We start from the raw sequence: 20,436 nt of genomic DNA, 5'->3' as shown, positions 1-20,436 counted from the left end.
GATCGGGCGATAATCATGCGGCTTCGGGAAGAGGCCCACCGAAACGGTTAAAGAATTCTGACAGCAATAAAGAAAGCACACAAACACACGAATATTACAACATGAGCTCGACCATGATGGTTTAGGGAGTCGGTGGAGGCTTCAACCTGTCTTGCTGTCTGCCCAACGACGATATGCGTCGAGGCTAATCGAGGACAAGTACGCGCGAGAGAAATCTTCCAAGGGAATGCGCGAGAAGCATGCTGAAGACGCTCGCACAAGAGAGCTTCTGCGAGAGAGCCAACGTGGTGGGCAAGAAAGCATATCCGCGAGCTCCAACAGCTCCACAACTGGGAAAACCGACGGTGCACATTCGAACGTTGCTATTCGAACGAAGCGGTCGTCGATCCGGCCGCCAGTTTGTTGCGTGAAGACGAACGCCAGTGTGAGTAAAAGACATCGCTTCCAGAAAGCCACGAGAACTGCATCGCTCCAAGTAGGCGACGCATACGACGCTACCACCAACACAAGTAAGCAAGCGAGGAAAACTATCCACTGTGCGTGTATGGGAGTGTTAATCAAGTGTGTGTGTGTGTGTGTGTGTGTTAGTGTACAACTAGGGAGAGGCTTTTCGAAGGCTTCACAGTCCCGGCCGTGCACAATTCAATCCAGTTTCACCTGGCTTCCCTTCGGCGGAGGTGAAAGATATTCGGAAAGAAAGTGTAGCATCGTCATCTCGCGCCACCAACCAACAGCAGAGTGAGAAAGAGATTGTGTGTTGTTGAGTGGTACAAGAGCATGTGCGTGTGAGTGAAAGAAAAAACGAAGCGATATTGAAGAAAGTCGGCTCAAGAAAGGAGAAGATGATGACGCGATGGTGAGGAAGGTGTGTTTCTGTTGCCTGCAGCCGTCCACAATTTCTCGACACACGGTGAAGACGACGTGTCAGGTTGCGAATAACGATCGCCACTCTGCATGCTGGCCGGATCGGAAAACTGCGCTGTGAAAGGTGGTGGTAGGTGGAGCGAGCCAAGGCTTGGGAAAAGTCGGTGAAACTCGACGGTGCGTGCGTGCGCCAAACAACCGCGACAATCGCCACCAACCGATAAGGCCTCGGGGCGAAGGTGGAGTGGGTTGGTTAGGGGTGAAGAGTGTTTTAGTGAAATCGAAGGTGAAGGGGCCACTGGGTGGGTAGTAAAGAAAAGTGACCTCCAGTGAAGAAATTTTCACCGGCAGCGCTTAGTCTCGTTATCGGGAAAATAGAAACCTGTCGTTTGGGGATCGTGTCGCATATAATTGATTTATCTTCGATGTGTATTGAAAGTGTTTTTATGTATTATTTCAGTATATAATTTAAAGTTAAACCATCCAGTGCATCATCAACGAAAAGTGCCTTACTACTAACAGCACAAGAAAAGTGAATGTCTACTACGATTAGTGAGGAGCGTTAAGAGCTACCGATTGTGCTTACAGTAAAAAGTGAATGCGCAAGATTGAATGAGCAGCAGTATAATAATTTGCGAGCAGAATATTCGAAATCATTCCCTGCACAACGCGCAACAAGAAAGTGAAAAGTAAAGGGTGGAAAAAATCTTCCTTCTAAAGGTTCGTCGCTTGCCGCACACAACAAGTCTTTCGTTGTTCGCACGTAGAAACGTAGCTGTTCGCTTCCCTTCGTTTGGCGAGGGCAGGGAAAGGCGGTGTTTGCGTGAGACAAAAAGGGAGAAGTGAAAAGAATCTGGAAGTAAAAGTGAAACGCGAGTCCGGACGCGCGCGCGCACACACTAGCGCACAAGCACACCCGACCAGCGGACGACGTGGTTCTCTTTCTGCACCGTGGTTCCTGCGCTGCCAGCAGTAGGACCGGAATTCCAACGATCGATCCCGATCCCCGTTCTCGTGCCGTCCCTTTCACACTGCCACACACACACACAAACGCGCTCACGTACGAGAGTTGGACAGCATCTCGTCAGCGGGTTTTCTTCCCATCATTAACCACATCCCACAGTGCGGCAGAAAGATCATTTATTATTGAACAGAACAGGTACGTTTGGCTGTCGTCGGCACTGCCGCAAGAGAAATGCTTTCGTTTTATAGGTCAGTAAACGAACCGCCTCCAGCAACAACAGTCCCCCCCCTGTACGATAAGATACCTCACAAAACCGGGTGTTGTTTCATATGCTGATGTGCGTAGAGTAGCGTCGCATCAAACAATCCAACCCTGCCGAGCGAGGTTCGAGAGGGTTAATCTTATTACCCTGCCCATGTGTTTGTGTCCGTCCGTCTGTGTGCCACTGTATGGGTACGGGAGGGCAATCGCTAAGGACTCGCCGGCCTCGGGAAGCTCAGCGGGATGGCTTTGGAATGTGAAAACGAGCTCTTTGGGAGAATCGGCTGTTTTATCGCGCACCCCGTCACTCACTCATCGCGCGCGGGCCGGCCATATTAAAGTACCATTTTTCTCACCCATCATCCGCAGTCCTTTTCTCTTTCTGTTTTGTATGTAGCGCGTGGTTATTTACGACTGAAGCTATTTACGAGAAAAAGGTGTGGATGGTCCGAACGATTATACACTATAAAAGTATAAAAGCGGAGGAAAACGACAATCAATTTTGACCTTACCACGGAAGACACACAGTCGTTTGGGTCGGGTGCCGACATTGTACCCACTGACATTGACACAAACACACAGAAAAAGGCCAATGTGGCCCAAACTTAAGATGAATGGAAAGGACCAGTCACCCAAATTTAATTTCTTAGGAAGATCGTGGTTGATCGTGGATATTTTTTGTTATTAAATCAACCAAAACATGCCTTTTCCATCTCGGGTTGTTTGGTGTCATTTGCGTTACCATTTGGATAAAGTGCAATTTTTATAACAGTATCCAATTGCACCTCCTTGCCAACAATTGTGGCAAACAATCGTCCCTCACTTCATCGTCATTTTATTCGCCTACACACCCATTAAGTTCACTTTTTATGGCCCTTTTCTTTGGTATTGTTTTTCTTTCTCTCTTTTTCTATCCTCAGTTTGCTTACCGGTACTAATCGGCTTCGTCGGCTAAATTTGCCAGTTCAAGTTGTTACTTCGCTCGTTGACGAGTTTTATTGTATGATTTTGTAATTTCCTCATTTTCCTGTATCATTGTGTTATCTGATTGTTTGCTTTTCTATTTTTTCTATCGCAAATTCACACTTTTCTGCTTCACGCTCCTTCGTGAAGTGAATTAATTCGTTCTTTCCATTTGCTGTTTGTGCATTAATTTCTGCACTTTTCACCATTGTCTTAAACACGTTAGCTCAGCTTCATCTATCCTCTCCCTCTCTGTGACGATGACAGCGACGACGCTGACGGTGAAACTAGAGAGCTTGGTAGAAGATCGGTGTTTTAGCTCAAGAAGCATAAGAGCGAAAACACACAAACCACACGCTGCAGGCGCATATATGCGTCCGGGATTGTACTCACCTAGCCACACACCCATACAAACACACACGTGATCGTCGTACTCTGCTAGGTTCGTCGTGTTTAATGGTGAAAGATTTTTTGTTGTCTTCGCGGGCCCGCATTGTAGCTCCCACAGTCCACAACACACCAGAGTCGAATCTTTCTGCGAGATGTGCGATCACTCGTCTGGCCGCCCGTCACTCTTACAACGTAGACGAGTAGGGGAGGTTTGAAGGGAGAAGCGGAGGAAACTTTCTACTGCCTCGCCGGCCACTCGTTTCCAACACACCTGCCTTATGTTCGCTGGCTTCACTTCACCTTTGCATCATTGCGCCTGCGACTCGTCAATGTCGTCGCGCCACGTCTCTTTCTCGCTCAGCTATCCCGTCGATTGCGTTGCGTAGTCGCGAAAGTGTATTGCGGAGGCGCACATGCACTCACAACAATTCCATTCGCGCCTCCTCTCATCTGCAGCAGTTCTGCGAGCTCCGTGTATAAATAGGCAAAAAGAAACATGTAACTGAACTGGAATGAACTGCGCACGAATGTTTGCAATAGCTTTAAATTAATAGCGTTCGCTTCTTCGAGCGGTGAAGCCTCGGCTGAGATCGCTGCTGCTACAGCAAAGTCCGTGCTTTCTTTGGCTCCTTATAAGGAGGGATAGTGCCGGGGCTTCCTTTTACGGACAGCCATCGAATTCCACTCGATCGCCGATCGCCGTCGCTGATCGGGACTTAAAGAGCCGCCGTCTCTGTCCTATTAATCATTCTCGGCTTCGTTAGACGAATCTTGCGCAGCGATACAAATGATCACTATTGTTAGAATGTTTATCGATTAAACGACCCACCAACACATTGCGCGTGCGTCATAAACATCCTGCGCTTATACTCGGTGGTGAGCTTAGTTTATGTTCAACGATGAACTCTTCATGTCAGTCATAATGGGTCTAACGGTTACCGAGCTTTATCGACATCTCGAATCGCGCCACCGACACAGCGCTGGGATCATTTCCAAAAAACGATCCTAACAAGACGGATGACTTAGAATGAATGCTTATGTTTCGGTGTTTATCGCACAATCGGAGACGTTTCGGAATTCCCTTTTTTTTACTTCTTCGAATGGATTAACGGTGGCTTGCTGGTCTCATGTTCTCTCTGCTCTTTGAAAAGCTTTTTCGTAGACAATCTAGGATATTATTCCGTTAAGTTATCACAGTTTTCTCTGGTAGAAATTGAACCGTTTTATCTTAAGAGTCATCGCTTTCCCATTGGCTTAATCTTCTTTCAAGAAGAATCCCCTTTGCTACACCAAGCAATCACAGTTCAAAGTGTAGTAAGTGGTACACGAACATCAACTAGGTAAATGTGCGGTCAGTGTTTCACTTCCCCTTTGACTACACTTGACATGGAAAAATCCAGTTTTTTGCACATCCAGGAAACGTACCGGCCTTCATCTTCGCCCAGAGTCCAGGGCAAGGAAACCTTGGATGAGGTCAAGCCGCTCGGGAAAAAACGGAAATCTACACACGCGTACACACATCGGTATTGCTTTGGAGATCTCTTCACAAAACACGGCGCAAAGATGGCGTAAAGCCTGTCCGTTAAAGTAGCACTGATAGCGGTACCCAGCACCACATTCCCTGTCACTCTGCGCCGACCAGTCCAAAACGGCAGCGAAACCTTGGCCTCGTCGTCGGTCGGATGATATTCCTGACGTTGCTCCGAGCTTGGTTCAAAGCCTGGTACGGTAAGAGTGTTGGTGGAAAAGCGACACATAAAAAGATATAAAAAAGTGAAATACCGTACCATGACGTGCAGCGGCAAGAGGCCAGTGTAGTGGCGCTTCGAGTGTTTTTTTTTTTCACCTTTTCTTTATTTCGTTATTTCTGCCGCTGCTTCACAGGTGTAATGGTACAAAATGTATGATTATTGGGGCGAAATTTTTCGTGGTTGAAGAGTTGCATTTTTTAATTGTTCCGTCTTCTGCTCTCTTCGCTGGCCACTACTTTCGCTCTGGTTCGCTTCCATCCAGCAGCTCATGTTGACCTGTAGTATCTCATTGAGAAAGGCTTAAACAACAATAAGCTTGCGCGTTTAACTCGTCCTGGGAACGTTTTTGGTCTTTGACGAACCCAATCAACTGGAATCCGTTTTGTTTATTAATGCTAAACTCCTGATAAAGACTTGCCAGTGTTCTTAAGCAATGTTCCCAGAAGATCTTCATCAAAAGGCAACCCCCTTTCGCTTTATGGTGATCATAAATTCATCAATCTATTAATCAGCTGCGTTCTCTAGCTCGTTCCATCCCTTTCAGACCTCGCTGCGCTGCTAAAATCACGGATAAAGAAAGTGCAATAAATACGTCGACTTAGGAAGCAAGCATAAACCAAACAATCTGATACCACATGGTTTTTAAGGTCAATAGCCCAAGCTGGTTTATGGTTACCTTCGCATTCTACCTTCCACACGATGTTTCGCGTCCAAATTGCTCCAATCCCAGCGATAAGCGTCCAATAATTAATACGTTTTATGCCTTTGCCTACCTTTCGATTTTTTGCCACCCCGGAAACGGTCAAGATCGCATCGCGAAAAGGTGTTAAAGCTTCGCTTCCTAACCGGAGCCTGTTTCAGACAGCAGAACATTTATACCACCGCCTTTATTCGCCCCGACGAGGAAAGGATTATCGATAAACGGAGCTTACTCTTTCGGGCTGGTGAAATCGAAATGCAAAACTGCATATTTAGAGTACGGAAGCAAACTTTCACTCAGATCTTCGATGGAAAGGAAGGAAAAACTACTGACAAAACTCTGTCAACAGAGAAAAAAAAAACGAAGTGCAGAATTGACTGCATTGCAACTTGCTACAGAGTTGGCATTTATTACAGTTTCCTCGCACGAACGCGGTGGCATACCAATGCCGGTAGCATAGATGCATTCGGTTAGCCTCGATAGGCAGTGCCATTGCGGCGATGGCAAACAATTGTTGCTGGTGGATCCGGTTCAAAATTAACTCGCCGTGTGCCAGGGTGGGGGCGAACGGTTCCAACACGGCATCGTTTGATAAAAAACACAATTTTACGCATGACAGTCGCACGGTCGGTGGCGTAGTTGAAGACAGGCTAAAGAAACTATCGCATGCTCACCGAATTTGCATTTCGTAACATGCGCCTGTCTCTCTTCTCTCTCTCTCACTCTCTCTGTCCGCCTCCTCACTTCAGTGCAGAAAAGGAGGTTGAATTGCTCACAATGCTCCGAACACAATGTGCATGTGTCGAAATAACGTCGCCGACCCGGACACGCACGGTGAATCTGTCTCTGACGCAAGCCTGTAACTCACCCACCACTCATAACCACTCTACCCCCTGTGAGATCCTGGCGCTTCGTCATAACCGGCTACAATAAGTTAGTCATCGGAAAGTACCCTCTGCATAACAAATGCTCCAGAAGGCCATTTTGCTTCGGAACAAGGCCCGGTGAAAAGCGATCCCGGATTCTGAGCTTTACATGCAAAACAACGATCGTCTTGCAGCTCGAACAACCCAGCTGGAACTAGGTGCCTTTCGCTCGCCCCCTTCGGAAGCGTGCTCCAGTCGACTGAACGATCTTCTGCGCTATCTTGCGCAAAAGTCGAAAACAATACCAAAAGCCCACAGCAGAAACAAAACGCGCTTGTAATGAGTTCCGGGTGAGTAGGGAACAGGCGGATGATATTCAATTAACGGAGCTTTTTAGACACCCTTCTCCGACGCAGAGCAGCAAACAGAGCAAAGCCAACGACCAAGACTCGCTGGGAAAAGGGAACTCCGCGCAGCCTCGGGTGCCGAAAAGCGTATAAAACATTCCCAGCACAAGGTGCGTGTGCACGATCAACGATCCCGCCAACACTCGATCATTGCATCGAACCCTCCGCTCCGGGTGCTTATATTAAGGTCATGGACTTAAAACTAAAGCTTAATAATATAATTATCTTCCAAGCTAGGTAACAATGTAATAACCGAGCGAAGTAGACAAGTCAAGCGTCCAATTGACGAAAGACGAAAACAAAAAACCCAAACTTCCGCTCGATCGGTTTTCCAAACTTTCGAACATCAATCGCCAATCGATCGTGATCGTGATGAACCATCGAAAGTAAGAGTAAATTAAGCACCAAGCAAGGCAGCAGCAGCGCTTTTGGTAGCATTGAGCAATGGAAGGTGTAGCTACGAAGGTGTAGGCCGGGACGCACCAGCAAATTGATCGTTCGGGTTGATCAACCACGATCACGGACTATTTGTTCGGGTTCGTCGCTTGCTGTCTTTTGTATGCCATTGCGTTACTACACACGTCGTCGTCGTCGTCTGCGAGCATTGGAAATTCCGGTGGCGAATCGGTGCTGGGTGTGAAACAGTTACTCAACATGCAATACGAAAGTGAAACTTTGTCCGCGTCGACATTTAGCCAGATTTATTGCCACTTCCGGAAAAGGGCAGCGGAATACGCAGTTCGAAAATACCTTCTAATTGCACCTGTTCGCTGGGATACCAGGCACTAACTTGATTTTTAATTAGATCGGATCAGATCATGGATAAAGTGAATCAAGTGGAACAGATTATGGAACTAATAAATAAAATACAATTAAATGAGTTTGTGACATCCCGTTTAAAACGTTCAGAAATCGGATATCCTCGCAGCAGATTGAGTGTGCTGTAAATATACCTTCAACCCATTCCTTGCTGTGATAATACGCCGGGAAATTTGAAACCTCCTCCACAAATTGAAACGTTTCCTCACGAACAACACGACGCAACGCACCCACGTTGTGTATGTTATGTTGATAGGGGAAAAGAAACGGTTTCTTGGCTTGTTTACGGCTCAATTGGATTGAAATCTGCCGAGATGGCTCCCTGCGCGCGTTCCCCGGCATTATCAACGAATCTGTTCGCGCGCCCATCCGCAAACACAGGCAAACACAACAATTTAGCCTTATTTTCTCGTCCTCCAAGCTGGGGGCTGCGGGCGCGTGGTCGTGATGCACTGTTATTTGAACTATTTCCTGACCGGAATATCATCGATCGATCGGTCGAACGGTCAGCTATCAGGAGCGGGAGATACAGCGAGAAAGATAGAGAGGCTCTGAATTATGAGTTCCGCGTGCTGTTATGGATGCACCGCGGGATTTCCGGCCCGACGGCACCCGGCATAACCTCCACCCGGTGTCTACGATGAAGCTCGTGCATGCATCGACGCATTTCTTCTAAACACAAGCACCAATAGAAATCGATTTTTGGACCAATCGAAATTGAATCGATTTTTGGATCACCACCACCACCGAACGGCGAGCGAAACGGGAGACGAAACAAAAGTCTCGTTTTTTCCACAAAATTCCAGCGGGAAATGGATGGAAAAGCATTGCCCACGGAGATCGTAACGAGCAGCGAATGAGAGAAACACGCACGCAGGAATTGAGTTTTTTAGCACAACCGGCCGACCCTGATGGAGGCAAGGGAACAGGTTGCATTTGCCAGTTGTGTTATCTGGACGGATCGATCGCGTGCGGACTGTGGCTGGTGAAAAGCTGGTTAAACAATTTTCTCTCCCGAACCTACCCGAAACGGAGTCGATTTTTGGGGTCAAACCGGATGATAATTTGCGTACATGAGTGTGTGTGTGTGGCTGTGCGTGAGAGCGGAGCCATAAAGAAAGATGTAAACACATTTGCGGCGTGTGTGTCCGCAATTCGCATGCAGCTGCCGAGATCGCATGATCCAGATATGATCCAGCCCCAGCAGCCCCGGCAGAAACATTAGTGGGTTGTGTTGGCGAATATATGCATGATTAGCCGGTTTTAGCTTCATGGAAAGCGAAGAAGCGGGAAGATTTAAATTAATCCCCGTACTTGTAGTTTATTCAATTTTGAAACTTGTTTCTAGGAATGCGGGCAAATGGGATTACAAGGCAACTGATCTGGCAGTGGCACAATTCGAGCAAATGGAGCTTGTTTATCTTTATTAAAACATTTTCTTCTCTTTCTTCTCTGACCCACAGGTTCTTTCACCATTCCGCATGAACAGTCCCGGGGGATAAGATGAGCGCCGAAAGAGCGCAGGAGCTCAACACGGCAGCAGCAACATCATCATCATCCAGCAGCAGCTATTACGGTGTGCTTCATTTTCCTGCCACCAAACGAAAATAGTTCAAAATATTTTGGACATCCACTGTATGCTCTAGGCGAGCACTAGCTACTAGAAGGCAAGGCCCAGGAAGAAACCCTGATAAACGAGAGATCTTAGAGTTTGAGAACGTTTCCAACCTTCTCGGTACATCGTCATGCCAGCAAAAGGACACAATTGCTGGGATATTCCCACATCCGTACAGATGTACATCTACCGACTGATAGCCGCCATGCTGATCTGCCTCTGCCTAACGGTGGTGGCAACGGCAAGCACCATTCCAAAGCAAACTACTAGCTGTAGTACATCACAAGACTGTAGTAATCGTCCACATCTGCCGGACGCACCGCTGGCTGGCAAATCGAAACGGTCAGCCGCACCCATCATGAACGAGCTCACGCCCCGATCCAGCACTGGCAGATCGAAGTCTGCTTTCCGTGTCCTTCGATAGCAATAGCAACAGTGTTCTGGAAACCAGTGCAGGACCTTCTGGTCGCAGTGGAAAGGATTTACTTGACGAGTCGTACCAACGCACCAAGGAACTGGCCATGAACATATCGAACGTGCAACGAGCGGTTTTAGCTTCACAACAGCAACGTCCTCCACCGTTCAGAGTGCAGGGCCCCGTTCCACCACCAGGGCCCTGGTAGTCGCCAGAATCCGAATCCAGACATTCAGGACATCATCACCGGCATTGTGAAACTGCTGAACGGAAACGTCAACGTACATGCGAATCCACAACCCACACGACGCCATTCGGCGACACGCATCAACAACCGAGGTCCTCCACGCATTTCCGAAGCTCAACCACTACCGAATGAGTATGAGGGGGAACTTGGTGCACCTACCTCCACACGACCTCTGCTCCAACCGGACCAAGGACAACAATCGGGAGGCCCATCGCAAGGCCCACGACCGGATCATCCTGTGCGTCCGTTCCTAACAGGGGTCCCAATCCCGGAGCAGATTGTACCGTCGATGCAGCAAACCTACCGACCCGGATTCGTCTCACAGAACAGACCACCATGGCAGAGACCCAAACCACGGCCTCCAATATCTCCAAACAGACGACCGATTCCACCATACAAACCCTATCCGACCAGTCTCGACTATCGACCGGATCCGTCCAACTACGATGGCAGTGGGCCAACCAATACGGGTCCTATAGCTATTCCCACAAACAATGATGGTGGCAATGCGATCGATAACGTTACTGAGAAGGTGATCGAGGATCCACCCTACGAACTTCCCAGTGCGGGAGGCAACTACCCAACTACAACACAAGGAGCGAGTGAAACGAACCCGGAGGTTGACGTCACCACAACCACTACGACCGCTGCCAATGCAGATTCGGAAGACGATCAACCGCCGGAGGCATCGAAGAAACGACGACCAACAACAGTTCCGACGGAGGTGCAGTACACGATCGAGTCGGCAACGAGTGCAGCAAGCGTGATGCCCGCAAACGGTCCGAATGGTGAGACTTACGATCCAGAAGTGGTGCCAAGTGTATACGAGATCAACTCGATCGAGTATCTCCCGTCCAGTGGAGTGCTAGAACCTACGCCATCAACGTCTGGTGTGTTCGTTACCACCAGTACGAGTGTGCTAGAACCCTCGACCAGCGGAGAAGGGGATCATTCGATTGCGATCACTCCCACTCCTACCCTTCTGCCTACAACGGAAACTTCCACGATCTCGAAAACGAAAACGACCACAACGAGTACGACGAGTCCTGCTCCCTCGGACGTAAGCACGACTTCGGACGTAATATCCCCAACGAAGAGTTCGACGACGACATCAACGGACACAACGAAACCTCCAGACTATCGATTCCAACCCCGCCCGGGTTTGGTTCTGGACGATCCAGACTTTAAGCCGGGTGGCGGTGCGGGATCTGGCAGCAGCAATGCAATTCGCACGCAGAACCTACCACCATTTGCTAATCGACCGGAGATCTACACAGCGCCTCCTCCTGGGTCCGCTGGATCTGGGTCAGGTGGCGCACGTCCTCCAAATTACGGTGAGATCTTCGATGTCACACTGTCCGCCATCCAAGGGCCGGGCGGAGCAGGTGGTTCCGGGTCGCAGCAAACAATTAAAATCAATCCCTACTACAATCGACCCGGACAGGGCGCTGGACCCGAGGCCAGCATTATTCTCACGGGCACCGGCACCGATGGGTTCGTTTCGATCGATGGTAAACGATCGTATATTGATCTGTTCGGTACGGAAACGCAACGCGGAGGCCAGAAAACACAAATCCAACCAACTCAGACACGATCTAGTGGTCCACCTGCGGCTACGGAACGGCCCAAACCTCCTAAACTTGGTCCAACACCACCTGCCCTGCAGCCGGGCATCGTCGGTACTGGATATGCCGTGCCGGAAACGGAATCTCCTGTACATGCTGGACCGATCGGAGGAAACAAACCGGTCGCGAGTGGTTCTGGACAACTTCAACGTGCTCCCTCGGTGCACCAGAATCGTCCGAAGTACCCGGGAGCTCTTGGACTGCCACCGGTACGCATCGACACGTGCATTGTGGGCGATGATTCCACCTGTGACCAGGCCCAGAACGAACGCTGCAAAACGGAGAACGGCGTGTCCAGCTGTCACTGTCGACCGGGATACGCTAGACGAAAGCATCGAGAACCATGTCGACGGATCGTGTCACTGATGTTATCGATGCGAGTGGACAAGATCTACGAGAGGCGTATCCACTGGGATGTGTCATTGGCGGACCGGGGCAGTGAGAAATACCAGCAGCTGAGCTATGAGGCCATCCGGGCGGTAAGTAGACTTTCACGACACGATCGTTTTCATCACGATCTTCGCATATCTAACACGACTGCTGTTTCTTCCACCAGATGGATTCGGCAATGTCCATGACACCGTTCTCGGACGAGTTCTTGGAGGCACGCATCAACGGCATCTACACCGTCAACCCTACCACAGGATCGTCTGTATCCGGTTCCACGTCCGGTGCCGTGTTTGTTAACTACACCGTCAATTTGGACGAAAACGCAGAAACACTTCGTCCTGCGCTTCGGTCCGACATCCAGCGACATCTTCTGGGCGTCATCCACCGACGGAACAATAACATCGGCAACTCTGCACTATACGTGGAGGCCCCTACGGGAGCCGTTTCGAGCGTGCAGGATGTGGATGAGTGTACCTCGGACGAGTTAAACGATTGCGACGAGGAAGCCCACTGCACCAATCTGTTTGGCACGTTCCGATGCGAGTGTAACGTTGGCTTCCGCGACCCTTGGGCCGATCAACCGCAGCGAGCCGGACGTGAGTGTCTGTCGTGCCCGGAGTCGTACTGTACGAACCGCGGAACCTGTAGCTACGATAACGCCAACAACCGGCAGGTGTGCAAGTGTCTCGGCAGCTACTATGGCACCCAGTGTGAGATCGATGGCGAGGTGCTCGGTGTGGCTGTCGGTGCATCGGTTGCCGCCGTCATCATCATTGTGCTTACGCTGATCTGCCTCGTCATGTGGAGGTGAGTGGAGCAAAATCTATTCGGGAGATGGTCCGAGACTAATTCCTATTATTTTCGCATGCAGTCGGAAGTGGCAGCGAGAGCACAAAAATGCCATGGGCAGCCCAGTGTTTGGCTATCTCGGCAACGGACAGGTGAAGACCCCGGTCATGGGACAAGCACCGTACCAGGTGACCCTCGAGGACCGGATGCGATGGGCGCAGATTGCGGACGTAATGGCTCAAGCGAATCATTACGCGGTAAGCTACATCGATGTACGCAACAGCACGCGGCCTGCAAGAAACAGTCGAGTAAGTTATTCTTCTCTCTTCGCTCTTTGTTAGGCTGAACCCGTAGCCGGACGCCCATCGTCAGCCATGTTTGGCTATCCTAACTTGCAGACGATCGGTAGCATGAACACACTCTCGCTACACGGAACTCTGCCGATGCACACCGGAACCTTACCTCCAGTTCCGTTGCCAAGGTAAGAGATGGCGTAAGGATCGTCAACAAGCCGTTACTTACCCAAAATCTTTCCAATATCCTTCAGGACTCTTGGACTAAACCGGAACGGCATGCGAACGTTGGAAAACTCCAGCTCAAGCGAAGAAGAGGATCGTGCTGATCTGCTGGGACGCAACTTTAACGTGCCACGGCCCAAGAGTCGCAGCAATGCTAGCGTAACGGTAAGGATCTCTTCAGGGAAAATAGAATTCGCAAAAGTCCCCTTTTGCCTAACGTCCTCTTTCCCCTCTCTTCCCTCTAGTCGGGTATCTATTACGATGTGGACTACGCACCGACCGGTGCAGAACAGCTGTACGGCGGTGGCAGTACGCTCGGCGGTACGATAGGTGGCGGCGGATTAACTGGCGGTGGTGGAGGTGGTACAACAAAGTCGCAAAGCAGCATACCAATGAGCACGTACACCTCTTCCGGCCGGCCATTACAGTCAACGTACTATAAATGAACGGTCACGGCCTGGTACGCACATTTCGGTGCGAGAGTTCCCGAGAGATTGCCACGAGAGACGCACACATCGACGACACGCGTGCGCAGACGCGCAATCATCTCGTTGTGATAAATTGATCGATTTCGGAACTAAGGACACTGGAAGGAAGGAACAAAGGTACCGCGAATCTTTCGTCCCTTCAATGGGACTGTAGCCGCTCGGCCAAAAGGGCGACAAAAAGGATCATTTGTAAAAGTGTACATATAGCGCAAGGAAGCAAAGGAACGATGCTGTTAGTCTGAGTTAGGCGTATAAGTGTAAGAGCAGGTATTAAATTAGTCTAGTTGAACCGATATTCGACGGCAGCCTAACACAAGCTGCTTCAGCTGTATTTAATAACAGAACAAATGTAAATGAAGCGGGCGTGAATGTAAAAGACCGTGAGCAAAACTGGGTGTGACGGTAACAAAAATAAATGAGAATAAAGAGTCTTGTGTTAAAGCTTACCTGCTGCAGCGTTGATCATAGATGGCTCTGGCGGCAGCATTCTTATCGCTCAACACGCTCAAGGACACACGCACACACGGACGCACTCACTCAACACTGCTCGCTATCAAAGAATGCACGATCGAGCAGATGATAAACACCACCAAAGAACTCACTTTTGCACTCTCATTTTCCTTTACCCATTCCCGCACGCCCGCACACACACATAGAGCACTCCACCCGCTATCGGCGAATGATCGGAGCTTTTAAAAAATGGCGCCCATGCAAAAACGTGTGCTCCCCTTTTTGCACTTATAAAAATGCACTCGCACACACTATTTTCACTCGAAACTTTTCCAATTTTTCACATTTTAAGCTGCACTCTGCACTACTTAACACATCAAAAGAACTTCTTTTGCATTATTTACCCTTTTCTTCGACACATTTCTCTGCACTAAACAAACGACCGACGCGTACCGCAAACACTGGCCACAAACACTACTTTTTCTAAGTGATAAAACGAAATTTACACTTAACACGGACTTATGTTACCTTCACAACTGCTCAGTCACGCATTCTAGCATGTTATTTTCCATACTTTCACACCCATTTGGTGCACATTTTCACACCACTCTTACTTACCGCACACAGAGCGTACCGCGTACCGCTGTAAACAGCCCGACCGGTCTTGAACGAAGCAGACGAACGAATGACCGACGCCGGCGATTAGCTAATCGAGAACAGCCAGCCTGCTGGACTAGCCGGTTGAATAGTGAGAGGTGAAAGGTGAGAGGTGAGAAGTGACATTCATCCATCTCGTTCCATCTCACACTTTCACTGCTTTCGGATAAATAGCACCGGCCAGCCTGCTAAGATTGATGCGATGCTAAGTAGACACAGGCTTTGTGCGTGTGTGTGTGTATGAATCTTTGATTGAATCAGCGCGCATCCATCCAGGAGGACATTCTTTATTAAAAATTGTTCCGTTTTTTACCCTTCTTTGACCTGTATGAGTGAGTAACGCCGGATGATGTGATTTTGCTTTTTGTGTATCGCCAATTTAAGCGTACCTTTCCGAATTGTGAGCGAGATGATCCTGTCCTACTAACCGCACCCATCAATGTATAAATAGTTATAGCCTTATAAGAATGGCGAGACGTCTTCCTGCCGCATTCCACACTCACACAGACGTGCGCTTTGCTGCTGTATTATCTAGGACCCTTACATAGAATTTAAAACGAAAACGGCAATCGGTGAAAGAAAATTCAGAGGTTCCTATAAAATGGCCTCTAGCTAGTGATGATAATCATGATGATGACGATGATGATGATGATGAACGAAACGAATCCTTTCTCTCCTTAGTCTAAACTCGTACAACGGCCAAAATAGAAAGAGTGAAGGAGAAAAAAAAACAAATGCACGCAACATCATCTTAACACTTATTCCTAACCTTCTGCTTGTTCTTCTACCACAAAGAAATGGACCTCTTCGTCAAGCCAAATAAAACGAACTCTTTCAATAACATTTGTTCAAGAAGGGGATGCTGTCCAACGTCCTTTCTTAAAGCGCTTCTACCAACAACATGCACGCACCAAAATTGGAAACGATCATTTACAGATTAAAATCAAAGCAACTTCTCCTTACCTCAACTAGCACAATGCGTCTTTAGACTGACAACACGACGACAAACCTAACACGAATCTTCATCCTCCTCCTCCTCCTCCTCCTCTTCCTCCTCTTCCTCCTCTTCCTCCTCGTCCTCCACGTCCTCTTCTTCCTCCTCGCCCCCTTCCGCCTGTTCGTCTTCCTGCTCCTCCGAGTTGTCGCCCGGTGACGTAACAAATCCTGCTCCCGTCACTCCGCTCCCATAGCATCATAACTTGCCGGCCGGTCCATCTGCACTCGAAACCTGGCTATGATAGTGAAGCGCTTCCTGGTACGCCTTGTTCACTGCCTTCCGTTCGGTTGGTTTTCGCGACTCGATCAACTTGCTCTGGTCCAGCTCCTTATCAACGCCGAGCAGTTCCAGCTTGCCAACCGGCAACCATTGCCAGGTGCGCTTCACGTCGAAAAACAACACCAAAAACACGGGTTCGTCGTAGTTGCTGCGGAGGGCCAGCACGTCCGCCGGTGGAGCCGGCAACGGAACTCCGTTGTGCACGAAGCCTTTCGGAATGTTTGGATCGATTATCAGTGCCGGATACCACGGGTAGCCTCGGCATTTGGCCCACACAAGCTTCAACGGTTCCAGCGCTGGTTTTTCCGGGAAGGATTCCACGTCCTGCTCGCTGTTGGTGGACATCTCCGAGTCGCAGTATGAATCGTCGTTGCTCGAGCTACGGACAGGAGGAAGATACATTTAGTACAACGTGCGCGTTGAACCGCTGCACTACTTCCACTTACCCAAACTCCGATTCCGTTCCACTGCCACTAAATCCACTGCAACTGCTGCAGGTACTTCCCGTAAGGCTGAGATTGCTCTCCGAGTCACTAATTTCTCGGTCCTGCTGACCCCGGTACACCCGGAAACTGTCCGGGATGGCTTCCAGCGATTTCCGCTCCATTGGTTTGCCATCTAGCGCCGAAGCGGACGTGGCCTCCAGGAACGACTCAATGCTCTTCCCACTTTTACCGATCCGCTTGCCACGATTGATCTTCTTAGCTGTTTTCTGAAGTAGTTCCGTCGTCGTCATTGGCGTAACCGTGGGGGCGCTTGGGCCGCCCCCTGTCCCCCCAGTACCGCCAGCACCTCCACCACCACTGCCGCCGGGTCCAACACCTGCTCCATCCTGTTTCAGGGGTGTTTCCGGTTTCTTCAAGGCCGCTTGAGCTTTTCGTGTGAACAGGACCGCCGTTCTATAGAAGGAATGGACACGTTTTCCTCTCATTAAAAACGTAAAGAATTAATTTGAATTAAATTCATTACTGCCGTACCGTCGATTAACTCCCGATGGAGAAGGGCTGTTGTTAAGCACTTTATGAGGACTCGCTTCCGGCGTGATTTGGTGATGTTTCTGGGCGATCGCAAGGCTACCTCCTACCAGACCGCTTATGCCGCTAGTGGAGGGTTCCGCATGCATGCCATGGGTCAGATGTTTTTTCGGCGAATGCGAGGAACCACCAAGAGACGTTGAACCTGTTCCACCGAGCGACGAAAGACTTGCTCCCGATCCCATCAAATCCGACGACGATATACTGCGATCGTTTACCTGTAAAAGAACCACACCGTTTTAACCCGTGCCTGCAACGAATTCACACTGCTGACTTACCAAGGCACGCTCCGGATCCTTGCTGATCGCACGCTTCACACGCGCAATTTCGTTGCGTATCTGCTTGATGCGCTTCGAGCGCGTTAGCGCATGCCGGATTCCGTTCGCTTTACTCAACAGTGTCTGCAGCTTGCCGATGTGGTCCGCGTTTGCCGACTGTCCGGTGATCTTTGTAAGCTCGTTCTCAATGTCCATCGCAATGTTGTCCTCGTTGGACCCGACCGAACGGCCACTACTAGTTGCAGCGGCAGACGCATTGGAAGCAGCAGGCGTAGTAACACTGGAAGGCACTGATGGAAGCGGTGGTGGCTGTTGGAAATGGCCCGCTCGTTCAAGCTCCTTTCGCACCGTACGGAACACGATCGCACCGGCGTCTCGCATCCGCACGCCGGCCCGGTAAAACATTGTGTCCTTATTATTATACGCCAAACAGTTCCGGATCATTAGCGCAAAGTCCTCTTCCAGATCTTCAATCCGAACGTACATTCCTCGCTTAAGCTTCTGTCTCATCGTGCCCAGATCCATCGGTTGCTTCACAATGTCCATATAGTCCGGTACCTCCTCCGTGTCGACCGGTTCGCGGAAGATCTCTTTGTCATCCTTTGCCTCCAGCTGGTCCAGTATTCGATGCAAAACACTCTCGATCGGGTTGAGCGTAGCCATCACGAGCTGTTCGGTCGTTTTGATCAAAATCAGCTTAATCTTCTCGCGCTTGCGCACCAACTCACAAAGCAACCGCGACCGTTCCAGATCCTGTCGAAGACACTGCCAATACTTGAGCTGCTGATAGAGTTCCTGGGCGTCCGGTGAGCCATCGGTTCGATCCCGGCAACCGGGTATGCCCGTGCCTTGCGCTTGTCCCTGCGACTGCAGTCTACGCAGCAAGGGAACTCCATTCCGATACTGCCGCTTAAGCGTCCAGTAGGCAATGAGGCGCTGAATGAACTGTTGCTTCTTCGGAATGTTTACCAGCGATGAGATTTCCTCGATTCGGTTCTGCGGTATCGTGGGTATGAGAATAACCGGCGCACTGGTACGCTTAAGGGCAAGCAGCTTCCGGGCCTTTTTCATCTTTTCTCGCGTCACTTCCCGTGCGTCCGTTGGTGGCCCTCCCTCGGGCGAGTTGCCCGGGGTCGTCTGCAGCGCATTCAGCGGTGTGTGTGCATCGCAGTAGGCCATCTTTTGTACCACAACCGGGTTGCTATCCGAGCCCTTCACCGTATCCATGCGCATGCACAAACCCGCCTGCTGTGCACAGGTAACGTGAAATGCCGCATAACAGTACGTTTTGTTACACTGAATGCATGCCCCATTGCCTTTCTGCTTGCAGATGTAGCACGTCAAACGCCAGCGGGCTGCTGGGATGGTTTCAATCGAATCGATCGGTTCCAGGAACACGGTGTTTGCGAATCGAACTTCCGGGATCCACAGCGCACACACCACGTGAGCCCACTGACCATGATCCGTCTGCTTGAATGCTCCGCCAGTGTTGGGACACAGCACACAATCCACAGGACGGCTTGGACTCTGCAAGCATCTACGACAAAGCCACTGGCCCTCGGGGATGTATGGCACACCGTAGCAGTCCTGATGCACGGCCAGATTGCACATGTCGCAGAACAGAATCACGTTGGTGTTTTGACACTCTCCATCCATACAGATGCAGCACACAGCGTCATCGTCCACGACGGCTCCGTTCTGCCCATTAGCAGCCGCTTGGAAGAATGATTCCTTCTCCAATCGATCCATTAGCAGCTCGAGAGAGTCCACCGGCACGGGTCCAACGTTCTGTGCCGCCCGGCGCTCGTTTATAATGCTCAGCCAAGTCGTGTCCTCCTCGTCCACATCGTACTCCACCTCACCGTCCAGCTCTTCGCTTGATTTTTCTATGAAACGGATGTACGCGTTCGGTCGTGCCGGTGCATCACAGATAGTGTAATCTTCGATCTCCTTAAACTTTCCCTCGGGCAGCTGCACTTCCGGTTCTTCCGGTGGTGTCACGGCGAACGCTTCGAAATCGGACGCAGTCTTGCATTTGCTCTCGTACTCCTCCAGCGACATTACGGGCAGTGCCTCCAGCACGGGTATTTTCACCGTCTTGCCATTGCAGTCGAGCCGAACGAGATGTTCCGACTCGAGATACGTAATCCCTTCCTTCGGAGGACTGGAAGCGATCTGGTTCTTCGGCGTGACTCCCACCTTCAGCTTGCGGCCCTTCTGCTTGATGGGAGTCGCCACCGACGCTGGCACGGCCGGAGACGGGTTGTCGTGGTCGTAGGTGTTCAGATGATACTGCAGCCCGATCACCGATTTGTATGTTTTGTCGCACATCGGACATTTGAATGGGCCGCAGTCCTTCTTCAGCGTTTTGATGTAATCGTTCACATCGAAGTCGATGCCCATGGCGCTGTTCGATAGTAGTAGTGATCCTGCTCCTGACTGGCTTTCGTACCTATTGGCTGGCATTTATAGTTGCCACCCCAACGCACCGACCCAACACCTTTCACTCCACTATGTTGGAGGGTACAATCGTTCCGTGTTTTAAGTGCCGTAACCACCCTTTTACCCAACGGTTTGGTTTTTCGCACGGGATCTTTTCTCCTTGGCTTCTGTTCGTATTTTTGTAGCGCCTTTCTTTTTGTTTACAGCAGCTCACGTTTGACAGTAGC

General features: G+C 50.0%; 2 protein-coding genes across 3 annotated transcripts; one reads left to right on the top strand and one right to left on the bottom strand.

The window, feature by feature from the left end:
- The first annotated feature begins 637 nt into the window (after positions 1 to 637).
- On the top strand, positions 638 to 14,518 carry LOC118512067 (mucin-5AC). 2 transcript variants are annotated; one of them, XM_036055951.1, is made up of 7 exons: positions 638 to 2,023; positions 9,449 to 12,366; positions 12,444 to 13,084; positions 13,149 to 13,338; positions 13,408 to 13,547; positions 13,614 to 13,749; positions 13,830 to 14,030. In XM_036055951.1, exons 2-7 carry the CDS (start codon positions 10,552 to 10,554, stop codon positions 14,028 to 14,030), a joined length of 3,123 nt encoding a protein of 1,040 aa, XP_035911844.1. In that variant the 5' UTR covers positions 638 to 2,023; positions 9,449 to 10,551. The 2 variants fall into 2 exon arrangements, with proteins under 2 accessions (XP_035911844.1, XP_035911846.1); XM_036055953.1 differs by having other exon boundaries at positions 639 to 2,023; positions 13,149 to 13,323; positions 13,830 to 14,518.
- Positions 14,519 to 15,431: 913 nt separating this feature from the next.
- LOC118512056 (bromodomain-containing protein 1) lies at positions 15,432 to 20,429 on the bottom strand. Its single transcript, XM_036055907.1, has 4 exons — positions 17,768 to 20,429; positions 17,433 to 17,707; positions 16,902 to 17,354; positions 15,432 to 16,834 (listed from the first exon to the last, which is right to left on the bottom strand). The coding sequence occupies exons 1-4, from the start codon at positions 20,231 to 20,233 to the stop codon at positions 16,372 to 16,374; spliced, it is 3,657 nt and encodes a 1,218-aa protein (XP_035911800.1). The 5' UTR covers positions 20,234 to 20,429; the 3' UTR covers positions 15,432 to 16,371.
- Positions 20,430 to 20,436: the final 7 nt, after the last annotated feature.

Source organism: Anopheles stephensi, chromosome 3 (assembly GCF_013141755.1).
Source record: "Anopheles stephensi strain Indian chromosome 3, UCI_ANSTEP_V1.0, whole genome shotgun sequence".
In the NCBI taxonomy this organism is placed as follows: Eukaryota; Metazoa; Arthropoda; class Insecta; order Diptera; family Culicidae; genus Anopheles; species Anopheles stephensi.
This window is presented reverse-complemented; position numbering and strand designations above follow the sequence as displayed.